Genomic DNA, 19,988 nt, shown 5'->3' with positions numbered 1-19,988 from the left:
TACATGCATGCAGGCAAAACACCAATGTAAATAACATAAAAATACACTATTTTTAAAAAAAGAAAACAAGGTAAAAATGTCTTCTAACAGCCAAATTCTGAGGGAGGGGGACTGTTTTTTAAGTACTTTTCTAAAATAAATGCCAAAAGAGGTCTACAGGCCAAAGGAAAAATATCCCACATGAAAGTGTGGGAACTGAGGGAAAATGATCAATAATAAAAAGGATAAAATATGGACAAATTCAAGTTTTATTGAATAAAATAATACTGATTTATTGAAGCTTCACTATATATCATAGAAGGAGTTTAAATCTGTGGCTCTAAGAGGGTCTGGAAAACCACACTATCATTTTAGGATAGATCTAACATGACAAAGACACTACTTGGACAAGGACACGGTGGCGGCTGCACTTCTATTCTTTCACTTTAATTAGATGTATATTGACTGGAATTGATAGGGCAGGCTGTTGGTTTGAGCTTTTATCCTTCAGTGTATACAACTGAGACTATTAATTTTTCTCTTGGCTCTATCGTGAGTTTTAATACAGCCTACCTTTGTCATTATTCATTTCAAGACATTTTATAATTTTCTGATTTTTTTTTTTTTTTGGTTTTTCAAGATAGGGTTTCTCTGTGTAGCTTTGGAGCCTATCCTAGCATTCGCTCTGGAGACCAGGCTGGCCTCAAACTCACAGAGATCTGCCTGCCTCTGCCTCCTGAGTGCTGGGATTAAAGGTGTGCGCAACCAACACACGGCAATTTTCAGATTTTTAAATATATTATATTTAGACTTTTTATTTGTTCTGCACAGGATTCTCACAACCTAAAACAGAGGGTGATTTCACTTCTGCTAAAGAGATGCATATTCAGGGTGTGAATTTGTTTTCCCTGCCCTTTGCTTCTGAGTTCTTACAAAATGTCTACTTCACCAGCACAGGACCTGCATATTATCATTTCAGAGAAGAATGGACTGTTTTGTGGATGGTCTAAGAGTAAACTCATGACAGCAACAGTTTCTCAAGCCTTGGTGCTTGAAGTCCCCAGTATTGCTAAATGTCACAGCTGAATCACCAGTTCAGTCTGTGAGGTTAGGATTTCACCCTTAGTAAGGCAGTCTCCACAGGGAACCAAAAAAACTCAACTATTGTATTTTATCTGAAAAATCCAAGGGGATCATAACCAATACAGTAACAACACCCCCACTGCCATCACTCCTCATGACCTCCTCTGTGACTTTGTAATCCTTCCTCATCCCCACAGCACAAGAGATCTATATTCCTACTTGATCAGAGAATTGAAACACAGACCTTTTCAACTCCAAACTATACCCAGGGATGGGGCCAGCAGGCAAAAAGGAGGGCTGCCATCTTTGCAAGAATAGTTACCCCTGATCATTAGACAGAGGTGTAATTGTGTAGAAATAACATTGGGCATCTCCAGGTACCTCTTGGTTGTAAAAAGCAAAGCAAGCATGACTTGAATAGAGCAGGAAGACAAAGAAAAAAAGACTCCTGAGTAAATTTCAGTTGGGCTGTGCTGGGCTTTGGAGAGATCTGGAATTATGTGGTAGAGGAAGGCAGGACTATCTGGTTCATGCTGGCACTATCTGCATGGATAGGGTATTGGCTCTACTGAGTTCTGAGTTCCTCCAGGAAGACAGATCCATCACAGCTCCAGAGTAGCTGTTGCTTGAATGCATGAAGAAGAGGGTTTGAGCAGCATAAAAGGTCATCTGTGACAGCCACACTGCAACTGCTGGATGCTACACACCTAGACACCAGGTTCCAAAGAAAGTCCTATCACTCTAGCTTCCAAGGGTTCTGTGAGCAACATCTGCAAAGAGCCTCCTCCCAGAAGAATACACCTTTCTGGGGTGAGCCACATCCTACAGCTGCAAGCATTAAAAAGTTTCAACCAGTTCAACCCACCAAGGGACTCTCTGATAGACCATATTTGCTTAGACTACCTCAGTGGATTGCCCAAGGCATACTTGTTCTGCAATTATCTTTCTTCCTTTGCCTGACTCTGCTTCCATCCCTCCCTTCCATAGGCAGTGGTTCCTTGGGAGTCACCAAAGCTTGCCTGGTCACCAAAGTAACTCTCATCTGCTCCTGAGGGATTAGCCTGTGAAGATCATTAAAAACCACCAGAGGGGGGAAAAACAACAAACAAGCAAAAAACACCAAAGCCTCTGCAACAAATCTAACAATAGATATAGTGCTTCACAACAAATAAATGCAAAAGCTTAATGAAAGAAGCAGAAGAATAATTTCTGTTTCGTGGATTGAAAATACATTGTGTTTGTATGTCCACTTCCCTCCGAGTTAATCTCTAAATATATTGCAGTTATAAAGCTGATTGTGACATTTATGTAGAAAATCAAAAGTACAAAAGCATCCCCTCCTGTACCTGGAGCATAAGTTATAGGAAAACATAAGCTATAAAGTCAAGAAACCAAGAGAATATAGTGGAAATGGAGACACACACTGAAGTCAAACAGCACAGAGCTCAGAACACATGCGTGGACAGCTGATGCATGACAAGGTGGTCATGAAGAGCAGGAGCAGAAGGAATGATCATCTGGACATGCTTGGAATCAGCTGTTTCCATACAGAAAAGGGGGGCAATTTAATAGTGATCTCATCACACACCCAAAATACTATTCTAGGTGGACTACAGAGTGAAGTGTACAGATTAGAGAGAAAATGTTCCAGTAGGTAATCTAGAATCTGTCCATAAATTTGGAACAGGCAGATGGGGCCTGGGTTGTGTAAGAAAGGGAGTGGAACTGAACCTGAGTCTGGGACCAAGCCAGCACTTAAGTATTCCTCTGTGGTCCCTGCTTCACTCTCCTGCTTTGAAGTCCCTCAGCGATGAATGACAACATACAAACTAAAATAACTCTTTCCTCCCCGAATTATTTTTGGTCATGGAGTTTATCATAGCAACATAAAGCAAACTAGTACAGGCAGTGACATATCACAGCTGCACACATACACATACACACCCCACTACCACCAGCAACAACAACAACAGACACATGGAGCCTAAGAATCATAAACCCATTTATAGCAGAACAGACCAAAGATGTTATTCATATGATTGAATACTCTCTATGATGGAGAATGGCAACTAATGGCACTTAGAATTAAATCATGTATCCTAGATACTTAACTTTAGATAAAATGACAGCTGAAGTGCCCACTGTATGGTTCCATTTATATGCATTTTGAAATTCTATGTAAAGAGAAGATAGGAGCAGAGAAACTGTGGCCCTGGGGAGTACAAGATGAGGCCTTGGGATACTGACAAATGCTTTACTTCTTGACACATGTAGAGGAGTATGAGGATGTTTGTTCCATGATCATCTATTGAACTGTGTGTCTATCATCTGTGTATTTACCTTAAAAGTAATCCTGGACCTATGGAGCTGAAGAGTTGGCTCAGCAGTTTAGAGCACTGGCTGCTGCAGAGAACCTGGATTCGGTTCCCAGTACCCACATGGCAGCTCACAGCCATCTGAGACTCCAGTTCAGTGCTTTGAATGCTCTCTCTGTTCTGCCCCCTGTGGGCACCTGCATGCACACAGTGCACATGCATACAGTCGGGCATGCAAGCAGTCTGTCATGCATACATATAAAAGTTTAATACAATTATAAAAATTAAACTAAGCTATGGGCCCAGTATAAGGAAAATGTACTGTTTGCCTCCTGAATTAATGTGTGGACTTCGCTTGCTGTGCATCAAATGGGAGACTTGAGCCCAGGGATTCAATGTAGATCCCACACACCCTAAGACAAATAGTCCTTTGGCATTTCCACAGTTGCTCACATGCCTCTCTCACATCATGGAGATTTCCTGACTCTCGGAGGTGACAGACCCAAACACAAACTTTTATTTCTAAGATAGCATCCTGTACAGCACCTTGTTTTTACTTTGGCTACTAAACTAAAATAGTCACTGGCTTCCTCGGTTTTAAGCAAAGAGGTTTTCAGTTCTACGTTTATGAGTTTCTCATTTTTTAAGTGGAGCAGCTTGGCCAACACCACAAACCTAAATATTTTTGCTAGTACAAGTACCATCCGCTGCAGACGAGTTCTTTACAGGAGGAAACCTGGCTTCTCCCTGCTTGGGTCTGGCCAAATAGACATCCCGCCAGGCTTACCATGAAAGATCAGCTTTCCGACAACAGCATGAGGAATATTTCCCATCCAGGGCTGAATGACTCCTGACAGGAGGTTGCAGGTTTGGCAAGACACCACAAGGACCAGGCCAAGCCAAACATGGAGTGGAAAACTCTGTTCAGCACTGTACCATAGACGGTTCCTTCCCTGGGGCTGGCTCACATGTGTGACTGTCTCTGGTTAGTAACAAGACACCAGCACATGGTGTACAGAGGATGTACCTCAGCCAGGTGAGGCAGGCATAGTGGGAACTCTGGGTTCTTCCAAGATCACCTGATGCTAGAGATGCTTGCATGGCTCTGGGAAGACACCTGGAGCAGAAGTGGTGTTTGCAACCCATATATTTAAGGGCTTTTCCTCTTGAGCAAGGAAAGAAATGCTGTTTTCACATCTCAGAAAATGAAATAAAACTTAAAAAGAGAAAACTCCACTCAGTCTCCTACAAGACACCACCATCTGCCTTCAACCTTCTCGTTACTTGGTTGTAAGTTGGCAGGTAGAAATAGTGTTTCCATCCATCTCACATAGTGACAGGCACACTTTTCAACTGCAACCTTTGAGTGTGTATTTATACGATCTTTAAATCAAAATTCGTTCATTTGTTAAGCATTTAAAAGTTGCCATGAACGTATATCTGTAAGCTGCCTTCAAAGTGGTGAGCAGCTTTTCATGGAGAAAGAACTAACACATTCCACCTAAACCTGAACTTGCCATGACTTTGACACCGCTTCCCTTGACATGAGTAACTGGGGGTTCTGTGTTCACTGAATTTGAAGCAAGTATCACTTATCTATGATGTATGAAACTGGGAGTGGTGAGCATGCATGCACACAGCAAGTGCAGCTGGAGGTGGTGAGCATGCATGCACACAGCAAGTGCAGCTGGAGGTGGTGAGCATGCATGCACACAGCAAGTGCAGCTGGAGGTGGTGAGCATGCACACACAGCCAGTGCAGCTGGTGGTGGTGAGCATGCACACACAGCCAGTGCAGCTGGTGGTGGTGAGCATGCACACAGCAAGTGCAGCTGGAGGTGGTGAGCATGCATGCACACAGCAAGTGCATCTGGAGGTGGTGAGCATGCACACAGCCAGTGCAGCTGGTGGTGGTGAGCATGCACACACAGCCAGTCCAGCTGGTGGTGGTGAGCATGCACACAGCAAGTGCAGCTGGAGGTGGTGAGCATGCATGCACACAGCAAGTGCAGCTGGAGGTAGTGAGCATGCACACACAGCAATTGCAGCTGGAAGTGGTGAGAATGCACACAGCCAGTGCAGCTGGTGGTGGTGAGCATGCATGCACACAGCAAGTGCAGCTGGAGGTGGTGAGCATGCACACAGCAAGCATGGAACAAGATAGTCTCTAAAAAAATTGAAAATTACACATTATTATAGACCTTACCAACATAGTGAAGACACGAAAAGCCCATAACCTGCGAGAATATTAACTTTAAAAGTTATGTAAATTTCAAAGTAATATATAGCATATATTTATTGATTGTATCAATTGTGTTTCTACAAGTAATAACAGTTATTAATCCCTAACATTCAAATATATCTATATATAAACTGACGAAAAATTTCTTATAGTGGGTCCAATATACTTTTTCCAACTAACCTGCTAATGTTCTCTTAACTAAAATTGTGTCTGATCTACACCTTATCATGAAAAAGCAAGAGAGGAACACACAACCCTGTCAAACTGGTAGCAGTAACAAAGATGCCTTTTTGCCTTTCATCTTTTTGTTTTATTGGGATTTCACATCACCCTACTTTGTGGTTCTGTAGTCTCATTGTCACCTCAGTAAAATTTCAAAAGCCTGGCCCTCCTCACGCCTGTCATCCCAGGCCAGTTCACTGGCCAGAGTGGAGCTAAGATTTCCTTGTTCCCATTAGCTCAATGGCAATGGTTTAAGAAGATCACATGGACTATGCTGCTCAGCCCAGAAAGCTCTGTGATGTAAATGTTCACATCCTTTTCTTTCTTAGCAATTCCTTAAAATGTGTGTATGCTTTTGTAGCCCATGTCATTCTAATTCTCATCAGGGTTCTAGGACACATGGGTTCTGCTCTGACCAGGTAAATGGCAGAACTGAAGCCAGAACCATAATCTACACCTCTGGTCCCCAGAACACAGATTTGTACCATTCCACCTGCTCTGAATTATGAAAGAAAATGAAAGAACAGAGGGAAGGAGGGAGGGGAGGAAGGGAGGGACGGAGGGACGGAGGGAGGGAGGGACGGAGGGACGGAGGGACGGAGGGAGGGAGGACAGAGGTACAAAACTGCTTAGAACTCACTCCTTCTATTGAATGAACTGAGGAAAGTGCCTGTCTAAAGAGGAAGAGAGTGGCTAAGTAGCCTGAAAGGATATTTAGCAATTCTAGCTAAGCCCCAGAGAGAATATATTCTGCAAAGATTTGTGGTGTGTGTGTGTGTGTGTGTGTGTGTGTGTAAGAGAGAGACTGAGACAGAGACAGACCAGGAGGGAGAATACAAACGTTGAGGACACCCAATCTCCTACAGCTGCAGTTATAGATTCCTTGTGAGCCACCTGACAAGGGTGCTAGGAATCAAACTCAGGTCCTCTGTAAAAGGAACATACTCTCCTAGCCACTACTCCATGTGTCCAGTCTGAGAGAGAGAGAAAATACCTTTGATAGAAAGAAGAGAACAGAGGCTTAAATGAGATTGTTCTAACCTTGAAGGAAAGCACTATAAACTCAGGGCCACTTTTAACATTCAAATGACTAACACTAACATAGACATTCTGGGGGAGAAGTCTGAATAAACATTTTCAAGCATGGCACAGGCAGCTCTGCATTAAAGCTACTTGTAACTGGTCATTCACCTCTCTTCCATCGTCAAGCTACAAAAATAATAACAGAGTGTGAGTGCAAAGATTTCTGAAGGGCATGGCAATTTGAAAGACGTCTGTGATGGGGAAGAAAGACAGTTATTGACCTGTAAGGTGACTGTAACTGAAAGTCAAATCATTATCCACTTTAACTGACAGCCTCCTGTAACCACACAAGCTGTGCTGCTGAAGTTACCAGCAAGTGCCCTAAACTACTTGACACTGCATTCCAGAATCCCACAGTTCAGCCAAGGTCCTCCCATGACTCTCTCCCGGCTTCAATTTCTATTTGCCAGCCTACTGTTGCAGTGTTTCATGATGTCACCCAAACTGTGAGTTTAGGCCTGCCTACACTGTCTTCTAAACCTATTTTAAAGTACTAATACATGTTAAAAAATCCTACTCATGAGGTTTCAGAGACAGCTTAGGGGTTAAAAGCAGCTCTGACTGCTCTAGCAGGGGACCCTAGGGTCAGTTCCTAGCATCCACAAGCCAACTCAAAACCATCTGCAGCTCAAGTCCCAAGGGCTATGACGCCCTCTTTTGGCCTCTGTGGGCACTACAATATGGTACATGTAAATACTCTCAGGTATGCATGCTCACACATACACATAAAATTAAATGAATATATTTTTAATTAATTTAGTGCACTCCCAAGAGTAGCTGACTAACACAAACTGGCATTTGTGGGAAGGGAGGGAGGGAAGGAGAAAAGGAAGAAAAAGAGAGAGAGGTAATGAACTTGTGTGGTAGGGGTGGGGGGATTTGGGAAGAGTTAAGGAAGATGAATGTAATGAAAAATATATTGTATAATAGTCTTAAAGAATTAATAAAAGAACAAAAATATAATTCAGGTAACTTATCCATCCTGTGTGTTTTATATTCGTAGTTGATTCAGAAGTAATTGCTCACACGTAGATCATGCTAATTGGAAAGAACCACAACCTAAATTATTCATAAGTTCCTTTACAGCATAAAAGACATGACATTTGGAACCAGATAGCTATGCTTCAGAATGTCATTCTTCATTCCTTGAAGGAAGCTACTGATCTCAGTATCCTCTTGGAGATGTAACTCAGTTGGTAGAGTGCTTGCCTCATTTTTACAAAGTCCTAGGTTCAGTGCTCAGTACCACATTAAAAAATAGGTGTGGTGGCACATTGCTACATCTAGCAGACAGGGAGTGGACACGGATAATACGATGCTCAGGGTTATCTCAGTGACTTCACAGGTTCTAGGATAGCTCAGTTTAGGGATGCTCTCTCAGCTTGGACACATGGGGGAGGGACTCGGCCCTGCCCAGGATGACATGACAGAATCTGGGGAACCCCCATGGAGGGCCTTACCCTCCTTGGGGAGCAGAGGGGGGATGAGGTGGGGGACTGGTGGGGGGGGGGGGGGGGGATTAGGGGAAGGAGAGGGAGAAGGATTGACATGTGAAGCAGCCTTGTTTCTAATTTGAACTAATAAAAAATAATCTCTTGGGGAAAAAGAAAACAAAAAACAAAAACAATTTGAATGATCCAGGCATGGTGGCACACACCTTTAATCTCAGCACTCGGAAGATAGAGGTAGGCAGAACTCTGTGAGTTTGAGGCCAGTCTGGCCTATAGAGTAAATTCCAGGACAGCTATGGCTGTTATACAGAGAAACACTGTCTCAAAAACAAAACAAATAACAATACTTGAATGATAATATACATTTTCTACTTTATATTATCAATAATTTTATGATAATATAATAATATTAAACGAGTTAGCACATTTGATGGTTTTAAAACATTTTCTGACCCACATTTGCTGAATAATTGACTCTTACTAGCTTTATCTTAATTCATTCAAGAAGGCTAGCTTCCTTAGCATTAAGTAGTTTAACTTTGTTACTATGTTTTACCAATGACTAATATGTTATTTTAAAATAAATCTTATATAATTATGACAGATAGCTTATGTGCATATTATCTTACAATAATTTATATATTGACACAATACCTTGCTCGTAACTGGATGTAGTAGTCTGGATGAGAAAGGTCCCCTATAGGTTCAGGTAGTTGACACTTGGTCTTCAGTAGATGGTGCTGTTTGAGTTATGGAACCTTTAGAAGGTTCAGGCTTGGTGGAGGAAACACTTCACTGGAGATGGGCTTTGAGGGTTTATAACCTCATACCACTTCCTATTCCTCTTTTCTGCATCCTGTGTACAGATGAAATGTGAACCCCCAGCTTCCTGCTCCTACTTGAATGCCTCCCTCATAATTATGGCCTCATAGCCCCCTGGAACTATAGCCAAAATAAACTCTTTTTCCATTAAATTGATTTTGGTCACGGTATATTAAGACACCAAAGAAAAGTAACTAGCACAGTGGCCTACTTAATCTTTACTACCTTGTAGATGTTATCTATCTATAACAAATCTCTGTATTATTATATTTCTATTGCAACTTGACTTACAGCTTTATCTGAGAATTACCTCAAACACTATTTATCAACTACTGCTTATCTATTGTCCTTTGACTTGAGAGTTCTCACCTCCACCAGTGCTCAGACCAAAGGGGTGATCTACCGAACCTCATATTGCATCTCCAGACTGCACTGTTCCTCACTGAATCTCAGACTGCTGCCTGAGACTGCACTGAGGTCCTTATATTCTCTCTAGAGCTGGGATTAAAGGCATGAGCTCTGTTTCTCTTTGAGACTAATTCATTCTCATGTAGCCAGGGTGACCTTGAACTCACAGAGATCCATCTTCCTCTGTCTCCTGAGACCTGGGATTAAAGGTGTGCCACCATTTCCCAGTTTCTATAGCTATGGCTAGCTTTGCATTCTGATCTCCAGGCTAGCTTTATTAGATCATAAACAATAAGGAAGCAGGCTCAGCAAGCCATGAGGAGCAAGCCAATAAGCAGCATTCCTTCATGGCTTCACTTTAGTTCTTTCTTCCAGGTTCCTGCCTTGGCTTCCCTCAATTGACCATGGTTCATGACATGCAAACCAAATCACCCCTGCCTCCCTGAGTTGCTTTTAGTCATGATATTTCATCACAGCAGTAGAAACCCAAGAAAGACACAAAGTGAAAAACATATTTCTACACTTCCAGAAATTTTAGTTGCCAACATATTTTCAATGTAAAAATGTGAAATCAATGAAAAAATAATTTTAGTCGACATTGTAAAGTCTTTTGGGAAATCCACATGCATTTTAGAAATAGACTTCTCTGTAGTGCTTTTCAGTTTATTAGAAAATTCCTTTGCATGTAGCCAAGGTAGACTAATTTATTATTTTCATTTATTTTTTTCATGGCTGAAAGAAACCCAAGGATCAGAAACTACTTTCTAGATATTTGGATCACACTATCTCCCCACTGCTGTTTTTTCCAGCTCTCATTCTTACCCCTATGGGTATATGCTCTCACCTGAAAACAAGTTCTCAGACTCACAGGGGCCCCCTTTCACAACTTAAAAGAAGTCAGCCAAAGGGGAAAAGAGGAGGCAATCTCAGACCTTTGGTCTCTCTTTGGTTCACAAACTCTGAGTGTTGGGTCACCTCCAAACACCTGCACCCAACTTGGAGAACTAGATTGTGTTTATGGCTCCTTAACCAGATGAGTTCCCATTAAATGAACATTATTTTTCCATAATACATTCTTCATTGAAATGCCACGCTTCATGTTTAAACAAGGGTACATACGGAGGTATTTAAAACTCTAAGTATTGGTAGATCATGCTTCCTTGCAATCATGAAAGGTGTGCATGCATACACATGTTCTCTAGGATTAAATAGTAAACACATACAACTGTCTAATACAGAAATAAACAGAAAAGAATGTTTAGAAAAACACTGAAAAGAAATAATATCAAAAATATAGACAAGCAAGACCCAGAAAAGGTTGTTGGGTAATTAAGAGCACTTTCTGCTCCTACAGAAGATCCAGGTTCAATTCCCAGCATACACACGGTAGGTCACAACTGCCTGTAACTTTATTTCCAGTAGATCCAATGTTTCCTTCTCACGTCCAAGGCATTTGCACATGAACATACTCTACACACAGACACATAAATATATGCATAACTAAAATAATAAAGATTAATCTTTAAAAATTCTGGCAATATTATCTTGGGTAGACTAGCACTCCTATGGTGCCAGCAGCAATCCTTCATGGGTAGCAATTCTGTATACCTGAGATCTGTAAGTGGCAGCTAGATCTGGAGTCTGGATGTTTAAGGCACCACCTTAGAAATGTATGGAACTACCTGGGGGCCACTTGTGAATGATACATTAAGACAGTGCTGTTGTAGAAACAGAGGCTAACTACTCCGCATAAAGTTGGGGTAAATATATATATTGTGTTTTTGTAGCAAGCTTTCTTCTCAACCTATCTTTGTATTACCAGCCCCCAAATAACAACATGGAGAGTTCTTATTAAGTATGAAATCCTGGCCTTTAGTTTAGGCTTGTCCCCAGCTACCTCTTATACCTCAAATAAACCCATATTTTTTAATCTTCTGCCACGTGACTTGGTTACTTCTCCTAAGTATGGTACTTCCTATTTGTTCCAAGTCTAGCTGGCATCTCCCCGCCTTTCTCTTCCCATATTTTATCTTACTGGTCTTTTGCATTTTTTAGTTTTGGCGCTCTCTCTCTCTCTCTCTCTCTCTCTCTCTGTGTGTGTGTGTGTGTGTCTGTCTGTCTGTCTCTCTCTGTGTGTGTGTGTGTGTGTGTGTGTGTGTGTGTGTGTGTGTGTGTGTGTGTGTACACATGCATGCACATTTATTTTTTGTTTTGTTTTTATTTCTTGTTTGGTGGGAGTTGAGTTTTTCGAAGAGAAAGAGTATAAAGTTGAGAGTATAAAGTTGGGTGGGTAGGAGAGTGGGGAGGATCTGAAAGAACTTGGGGGAGGAAACAGTGACTATGAATAATAGTTAAGTAAGCTGGCCCTTTCCCTCTAAGTCAGCATGTATACATCCTGCCTTAAGCATAAACCTTGGAAATTTACCAAAGTTAGAGAAAATTTCATTGGTAGTGCATAGCCCTAGGGAACCAAGTGATAAACACTGCCCTCAGGCCTTTTCCAAATCCTCATACAGATAAACCATGGATCCAAACCACCGAAATCTGAACTGTAGGAAACAGGCTTCTCTTGTGTGCTGTGACTGTAATTCACTATAAAGCAGTACAGGGTGTCTTGAAGATGCAGGAGCCTTTAGGCTGAGCAGATCTGATTGTTCCCAGAAGGTACCCTGATTCTGGCACGTGTCCCTTGATTTCTTTCCACCACACCACTTTCCCAAGAGATATAAAACCAAATCCCAAGGCCAAGCAAGAAAACCCTACACACCTCTACTGCTATCCCTGGGCCCAGAGGTTGCCAACTCAGTTAGGCTGAATCCAACGAACTCCAAGGATGCACCAAATGAGCCCCAGAAAATGGGCTCTAGCATTCATTGTTCCTCCGTGAGTTTGTTCTTCCTGCTTTTTGCTCACTGAGTTCATATCAGTGAAAAAACCACTGGCTGCCAACAGCCACAGCATAAACGCATTAACTGCTCTTAACCTGACAAACCCAAAGTAGGAATCTTACCCATTCTCAGTCAAAGGACTTTGCCAACCACTTGATTTCACTAGATTTTTAACAGAGACAGTCAGGCTGCTCATGAATTAAACTGTAAAGAGGAGAAACTTTTAAATTAGGACTAAACTGTATACCAAGGCGTTCAGCATAAACAAAATCCCAGTTATGAACAGGAATCACTCTGGAAACAATGTTGCTCCAAGCAGTAATAACTCCCATGTACTAGCTTCTCCCTCCATAGAAGACAAATGGAAAGATCCACCACAAGTGCCATGGTCCCAAGGACACTTCAGCTTAGATGTCTTGTCTACAGAAAAGCTGAATCCACACCCTTGGGGAATCTATTGCTCTTAGGGTCTGCCTTTCCTTTATCAGCATTTATCAGTTTATAGATTCATCCCCTTTGGATTTCAAATTTCAGTGGAAGCTTTGAGAAAGAGATTTAGATGTTCAACCTAAACAATCACACCCTAAAAGGCAGCCAAGTAAAATAAACTAGGGAATTTTCTGATTAAAAACAACAAAAAACTTCAAAGAAATTGCATCCAGATGGTTCCCTTCAAACGTTGATTTATTTTTTCTGAAATGTGAACAAGAGGAAGCAAGCTGTGGCAGAAAGATTGGTTTAGACATACTGAGAGCAAAGCTTGTTAAGAGGGAGGGGCAGCGGGCGTTAGTGGCTCACGCCTTTAATCCCAGCACTAGGGAGGCAGAGACAGGCAGATCTTTGTGAGTTTGAGGCCAGCCTGGTCTCCAGAGCGAGTGCCAGGATAGGCTCCAAGCTACACAGAGAAACCCTGTCTTGAAAAACCAAAAAAAAAAAAAAAAAAAAAAAAAGGGAGGGGCAAGGAAGGAGGAGGGGAGAGAGGCCAGGGAGGGAGGAGCTAAATTTTTAAAGCATTATAAGAGGTAGTCTCTATAAATGCATTGACTTTTAGAATTTGAGAGGGCCTCAATAAATCTTTACCAAAGGTCAAAATCACAATAGCAGTTAGGGCAGATATGCTGGTGTGAAAATGCAGACATGGAAGCAGGTATCCATCACTGATGAAGGCTATCTGAGCAAACATGCCTGGTGTACAGCACTCTGGAGTTAGTAACAGGCCCTGCTGCAACAGTGACCAGGTATCTTTACACTCTCAGGATTCAAATTTTTCTCAGTGTGTCACAACAGAGGAACTGAACTAGTCAATTGTCCCATTGAGAAGCATAATGGATTTTAAGATTCCTTCTAACTTTTAATCAACTGTAACAAGACACAAATAGCCTGTTTAAAAGAATATTGTTAGAATTACTATGGCTGCAATAAAACACCATGACCAAAGCAACCTGGGGAGGAAAGGTTTATTTGGCTTACACTTCCATTGCACTGTTCATCATGGAAGGGAGTCAAGCAAAATAGGAACCTGGAGGCAGGAGTTGATGGAGGAGTGCTGCTTACTAGCTTACTCTCCAAGATTTGCTCAACCTGCATCCTTATAGAACTCAAGACCACCAGCGCAAAGATGACACCACCCACAATAGGCTGGGCCCTCATATATCGATTACTAAATACCCTACAGACTTACCTGCAGCCTAATCTTATGGAGGTCATTTCTTAATTGAAGATCCCTCCTATTGGATTGCTATAACTTGTGTCAAGTTGACATAAAACTACTTGGCCATGAAATGTTAGTCATAAGTCATAGGTTACACTGCTTTGGCCAAGATGGAAAGCTACCTTCTCTAAAGAACTCTAGTATTTGCCATCAAATCTAGAGAGAAGGAATCAGAGAATGTCTTTCTAGAGTGTGATGCTTTGTACAGCTGGAACTTTGCTGTTTTGGAGTGAGGGAGAATTTCAAATGGGAGGGGAGCTCTCATGGCTTTGATATCACTTAATGAGATCAACATTATAAGAGAAAAGAATAGGCCGGGCGTTGGTGGTGCATGCCTTTAATCCCAGCACTCGGGAGGCAGAGGCAGGTGGATCTCTGTGAGTTCGAGGCCAGCCTGGTCTCCAGAGCAAGTGCCAGGATAGGCTCAAAAGCTACACAGAGAAACCCTGTCTCAAAAAAATAAAATAAAATAAAATAAAATAAAATAAGTAAAAAGAATAGAATACATGTATAGGAAAATTTAAAAGCAGGGAAAAGTGAAAACAGGGATACCTGGGAAAGATTAGAAGGAAAGACAGATGACAAAAAGAATGTAATTGAGGAGGGATAAGCATGTCCCACAAATGGCTATTGCTTCAGGAGGATACTGGTAAGTGATCAAGGTGAGAATTAAGACCACTGTAACCACCATTGAAATGCATGTAGGCTGGGGCTCCTAGTGTTGCTTTGTAGTTCAGTACTTGCCTAGCATGCAAGAGGCCCTGGATTTCATTTCTTAGGCAAAACCCAAAGATGTCTTGCTGATTAGCAGACTCAACCAGTTAGCTAAGCTATCGCCACTTGGGTTGAAACAAGCCCTCCTCTTACAACATCTATCACCCAGTCATTGCAGAAACAAGAGTATGCTACTATAGCTTAGATGAGTGTCTGCCAACAATCCATGTGTTTATAGCCTGGTCCTCAAGCTGGTGTTTTAAAAGGTTGGCGCTGCAGCTGGGGAGATGGCTCAGATTGCTGTACAGGAATAAGAACTGAGTTTGGATCCTCAACACGCAAATAAAATTTGAGGGCAACAGTGTGCTTCTGTAACTCCAGTACAGGGAAGAGACAGAGACAGATCCCATGGGCTTTCTGAGCAGCCATCACCAATGTGATGAGCTCCACCTTCAGTGAAGAGACCTTGTCTCAAAAAACAAGGTTGGCCTGTGTGGTGGCTTGAAGAAAATGGCCCCTAAAGAGAGTAGCATTATTATTAAGAGGTGTGGCTTTGTTAGAGTAGGTGTGACCTTGTTGGAGGAAGTATGTCACTGTAGGGATGGGATTTAATATCTCCTTTACTCAAGCTTCACTCCCTGTGATACTCAGACCACTTCCTTTTGCCTGTGCAAGATGTAGAACTCTCAGCTACTTCTCTAGCACCATGTCTGTCGAATGCTGCCATGTCCCACCTTGATGATAATGGACTGAACCTCTGAACTGTAAGCCACCCAACTAAATGTTTTCCTTCATAAGAGTTGCCATGGTTATGGTGTCTCTTCATAGCAATAGAAACCCTAACTGAGACAGCCTAGAGAAATGGCTACATAGTTAAGAGCACATTGTGTTCTTTCAGAAGACCCAAATTCAATTGCAACCATACTTGTTGGGCTGTTCACAAGCACCTGTAACTCTAGATCCAGACACGACACCCTCTTCCTGACTCTATGAGCACCACATTCATGCACACAGTTTAAAAGAAAATATTTTTAAGAGGAGAACATTAAAATAATTAATAAGTTGGATAGTGATTGAGAAAGATACCTAAAATCAACCTTTGCCTCCACCTGTGCACATGGATGCATGCACCTATATGTATCATGGGGAAAGAAGTCTTTGGGGGCACTGAGAGCATTACCTTGAAGGGGATTTTGGGATCCCAGTCTCAGTAACAGTCTTTCTCTGCATCCTAGCTTGTGGTAAAAAGTAGCTTTTCTCTGCCATGCATTCCTGCAGCCCTCACCATAGAACCACAGCACGGAGCCATCTGATCTTGGGCTGTGACCTTCAGAAGAACCAGCCAAAATAAGTCCTTTCTTCTTGCAAGTTGGTTGTCTCTGACAATCCATTGTAGTAATGTTAAATGGACTAAGATAATGCAGCATGCAGGCAGAGGTTATCCTCTAAATATCTCAAGTGATAATGTGGGCAAGCCTTTCCTGCCCAGTCACATTCAAAGACAAAATGAGTATGACTAAACCCTTTGTGAGATGGTGTAGATGGAGGGTAGTGGGTGTGGATCCTATAACATTGTGTCAAGGGTGAAGTAGAAATGGGGTTTAGGGCCAGTCTCTAGACATGGGCGTGGCTGGATACTTATTCAAGTCAGCAAGTTCCCTAATGTCTTGATAACTATTTTCAAACCTGTACAATAGACATAAAGGCTGGCACAAACTACAGAAAGTCTTCACCAGGAACTGAGTTAATTAATGAGTATAAGGAATGTGGTATCACATCTGTCACATAGAAACTACTCATAATGCAACCTAGTTTCTAGATCAAAGTTGAGCATCATCACTGGTGTTCCAGAATATTTTATGACCCCATATACCCAACATTTAGAAACAAAAGTCTTATCTTACCTGCTGAGTAAAGGACTAATTGCCTCTAAGCTCTTGACCCTTCTCCTATTAGAATTATTCTCTGAAATGTTTCTACACAATGTGATTTAGAAATAATGTACAGGCTTTGGGTCCAGGCAACCACCCCAGTCAACCAGTGGCCTGTCTGCTGTTAAAGTCACTGTCAGGGAGAGAACACTACTTTGCCTAAGAGTCAGTAGCTACTTATTAGGGAAGCCCATCTTCACCTACACATCCCTGGACTGATGCCTACGAAGAGGGCAACAACAGAGCTTCCCATGCTGAGCTACAAGCCTGGGAACTGGACCCTGTTGCTGCATCTATTTTTAGTTATTTTTCTCTTTGTGCCATTAACACAGCTCTTGGGATGATGGCCTTTAACTTCCTTTTCTATTCTCCTGTGGGTCAAAACCTTTAGAAACTGACTCTGGATCTCCCTAGAGTCTAACTCATTCTCCAAACACTGCACTTTAACTTGATATACAAGAAAGGGTGTTCCTTCCTCTTCCTGTACGTCAGCTGACATTCTACCTGCAAGTCAAAATTCAAAAGCTCTCAATAGGCAAATGTGATTAGTCAGCTATTTGTTATGGGCCAGAAGTCATGTTTTGACCCTTGGAAGCTCTACAAATAGAAGCCTTGCACGTTTGGCATCCTTCTTTGTTAGAAATCGACAGTAGGTGGTGTCAGCTAGGAGTGGAGAGTCTAGGGGAACAGAGCAGAGCCAACATGTGTACAAAGATTCACACAGAGATTGTGGATGTGGCACATGCTGGGATATTTCTCAAAAGGAGGCAGTATGACTGTAGGTTACCACTGTCACAGCAATTTGAAGCACATATTGTATTTGACACAAATCACCATGCATGCATGTGTCTGATTTTGGTGGAATTTAACTCTTCAAGTCTCACATGCCTTCCTGCATCTCCCATGCCTCTGAGATAGGAATACTTCTAAATCACTGTCCTACATCTTTGAAATTACCACATGTATCAATCAGGGCTCTCTTGAGAAACAGACCTGATAGATACATTAAGATGATGAGAGTAGGCTTTGTTAGGAGGACTTGGCTCACATAACTAAGAAAGTCTGAGAGGCCCTATGATCTTATACCTGCAAGCCAGAGGGTTAGCAGAGTTGGGGAGGTAAGACAATCCAAACCCAAAGATCTAAGAATGCAAGGAGCCTGTGTTATACATAAACCCTAGTCCTAGTCTGAAGACCCAAAGATTTGGGAGGGCAGGGAGGTAATGGTGTAAATTCAAGAACCTAAGAACCATGAGTGTTGATGTGAAACCAAGACAGATGGAAGAAGGGGGTACCTTGACTCAAGCAGAGATAGTAGAGAAGGGCTCAAAAGTACCTGACACTTATGTGAGAGACTGGGGAGAAGACAAGAACACAATGCAACTTGAAGGTTCCTCTTAATGCTCTCCTCCTAAGGTTTTTACTTCTTCCTTCAAGAACTCAGAAGTGGTATTTGGAGCAGCGTGTGCACATAAATGCAGTCAATGTTAATATAAGTGAAGGAAAACAAACATGGAAAAGGAGTTGGCTGCCACTTAGGAGACTTGATTGCATTTCATTTTGAATTCACTTATGCTCATAATGCTGCTACATTAAAGAAATTCACAACAGCTGGGAATGAAAGCCTTGGCATTTTAAAGAATGTTAGGATGCTGTGTTCTCATCCACCATCTCATTTCATTGTGCTCCTCATGACTTCAGATTTTTCATAATTTTATTTTTTATTGAAAAAGTTATTTTCATACAATATATTCTGATCATGGGTTTCCCTCTCTCATCTCTTCCCAGATCTTCTCCTCCCCGACCCTTCCAATATCATGCTGTCTTTCTCCATCTCCCTTAAGAAACCAAACAGGCAAATGAAAAATTAAACAAATAAGCATAAAACAAAACTTACAACCAAAGTAAGAAAGAAAAAAGAGCACAAAAATGCATACACATGTAGAGATACACATATACATCCTAGCCAAACTCATAAAACACAAAATCACAAGCTATAATGTATAAGCACAAGACCATTCAAGTTAAAAATGACCTATCAAAAGCAATATGAGACAAAATAAATACCTTTGAGTTCACTTTGTGTTGGCCATCTATTGCTGGGCATGGATGGACCCACCCTTGCATGTGGTTTGTATACTTAGTGAGACTCCATTGGTGAAAACTAATTGTGTGTGTGTGTGTGAGTGGTTATCAATTGGAGATAGCTTCTTGGTTGGGGAGACCATGTCTACTTTCCCATCTCATCTTGGACCCTGTCTGGTTTGGATTGTGGGGCCCTGTGCATGCTAGGACAGTCTCTGTGAGTTCATATGTGCACCAGGTCAGTGTATCTGGAAGGCCTTGTTTCCTTGGTGTCCTCCATTCCCACTACCTCTCACAATCTTTCTGCCCCATCTTCTGCTTAGTTTCCTGAGCCCTGAAGTGAAGTATTTGATGAAGACATTCCATTTAGGACTGGGTATTGTAAGAAATATTGTCTCTATATTTGTTTCAATCTATAGCAGGAGGAAAGTTCTCTGATGGTTGCTGAGCAAGACACTGATCTGTGAGTATAGCATAATGTTGCTAGTAGTCATTTTATTGCTATCTCCTATAGTATCTGGCTTTACCAGAGGTTCCTGTGCTATCTAGTCTCAGGTTCTTTCCACCTGTGCATTGTCAGTCATGGGTTCCATCTCATGCTGTGGGCTTTAAATCCAACCAGATAGTGGCATGTTACTCCTACAATGTCTGTGCCCCTGCTGTGCCAGTGTCTCTCACAGGCAGGTCATTGCAGGTTACAGAGTTTGTTGCTGGTTGGTATTTCCCTTTCTCCTCTGGTAGTGGGCAGAGTCAGTACCCTGAACAGTATCATGACTTGAAATGTAATGTAACCCTTTAAAAGAATCTGCTAAATATCACTAAATGATTTGGGAAAACACAAAACTAAAACTAGTGTACTGTCTGTGGGCAGTAAGGGACAGCAAAAAGCAAAGTTTCCTACAGCCCCTTTCTCTCTTCACCTCTGCAAGGACTCTTTTAAGCATTGAGGGTTTCTATAAAACATAAAGACAGATGGAAATGTTCCCAAATGTTCTTTCCTTTGCTCAAAATGTTTCTTCTCATTTCCCCCCTTTAAATAGGAGTTTACAAACAGA

At 41.8% G+C, this 19,988-nt stretch overlaps 1 protein-coding gene across 19 annotated transcripts in view; it reads left to right on the top strand.

The window, feature by feature from the left end:
- Positions 1-680: 680 nt before the first annotated feature.
- LOC113830899 overlaps positions 681-19,988 on the top strand; it is a 40,607-nt gene continuing 21,299 nt past the window's right edge. For 7 of the 19 annotated variants that reach the window (XR_004771700.1, XR_003481075.2, XR_003481080.2 and 4 more), the window contains exons 1-2: positions 6,444-7,369; positions 19,353-19,396. Coding sequence is in view for 7 of the 19 variants with exons in the window: in XM_027394967.2 (XP_027250768.1) it covers positions 19,371-19,396 (26 nt within the window). In the remaining 12 variants the exon portion in view is untranslated. Of the gene's footprint in view, positions 4,414-6,443; positions 7,370-19,352; positions 19,397-19,988 lie in introns of those variants that run through there. The other 12 variants (XM_027394964.2, XM_027394963.2, XM_027394965.2 and 9 more) reach the window with 4 other exon arrangements.

This window comes from Cricetulus griseus, assembly GCF_003668045.3.
Source record: "Cricetulus griseus strain 17A/GY chromosome 1 unlocalized genomic scaffold, alternate assembly CriGri-PICRH-1.0 chr1_0, whole genome shotgun sequence".
Taxonomy (NCBI): Eukaryota; Metazoa; Chordata; class Mammalia; order Rodentia; family Cricetidae; genus Cricetulus; species Cricetulus griseus.
Note: the sequence above shows the minus strand (reverse complement) of the source record. Positions and strands in the feature narration are given on the sequence as shown.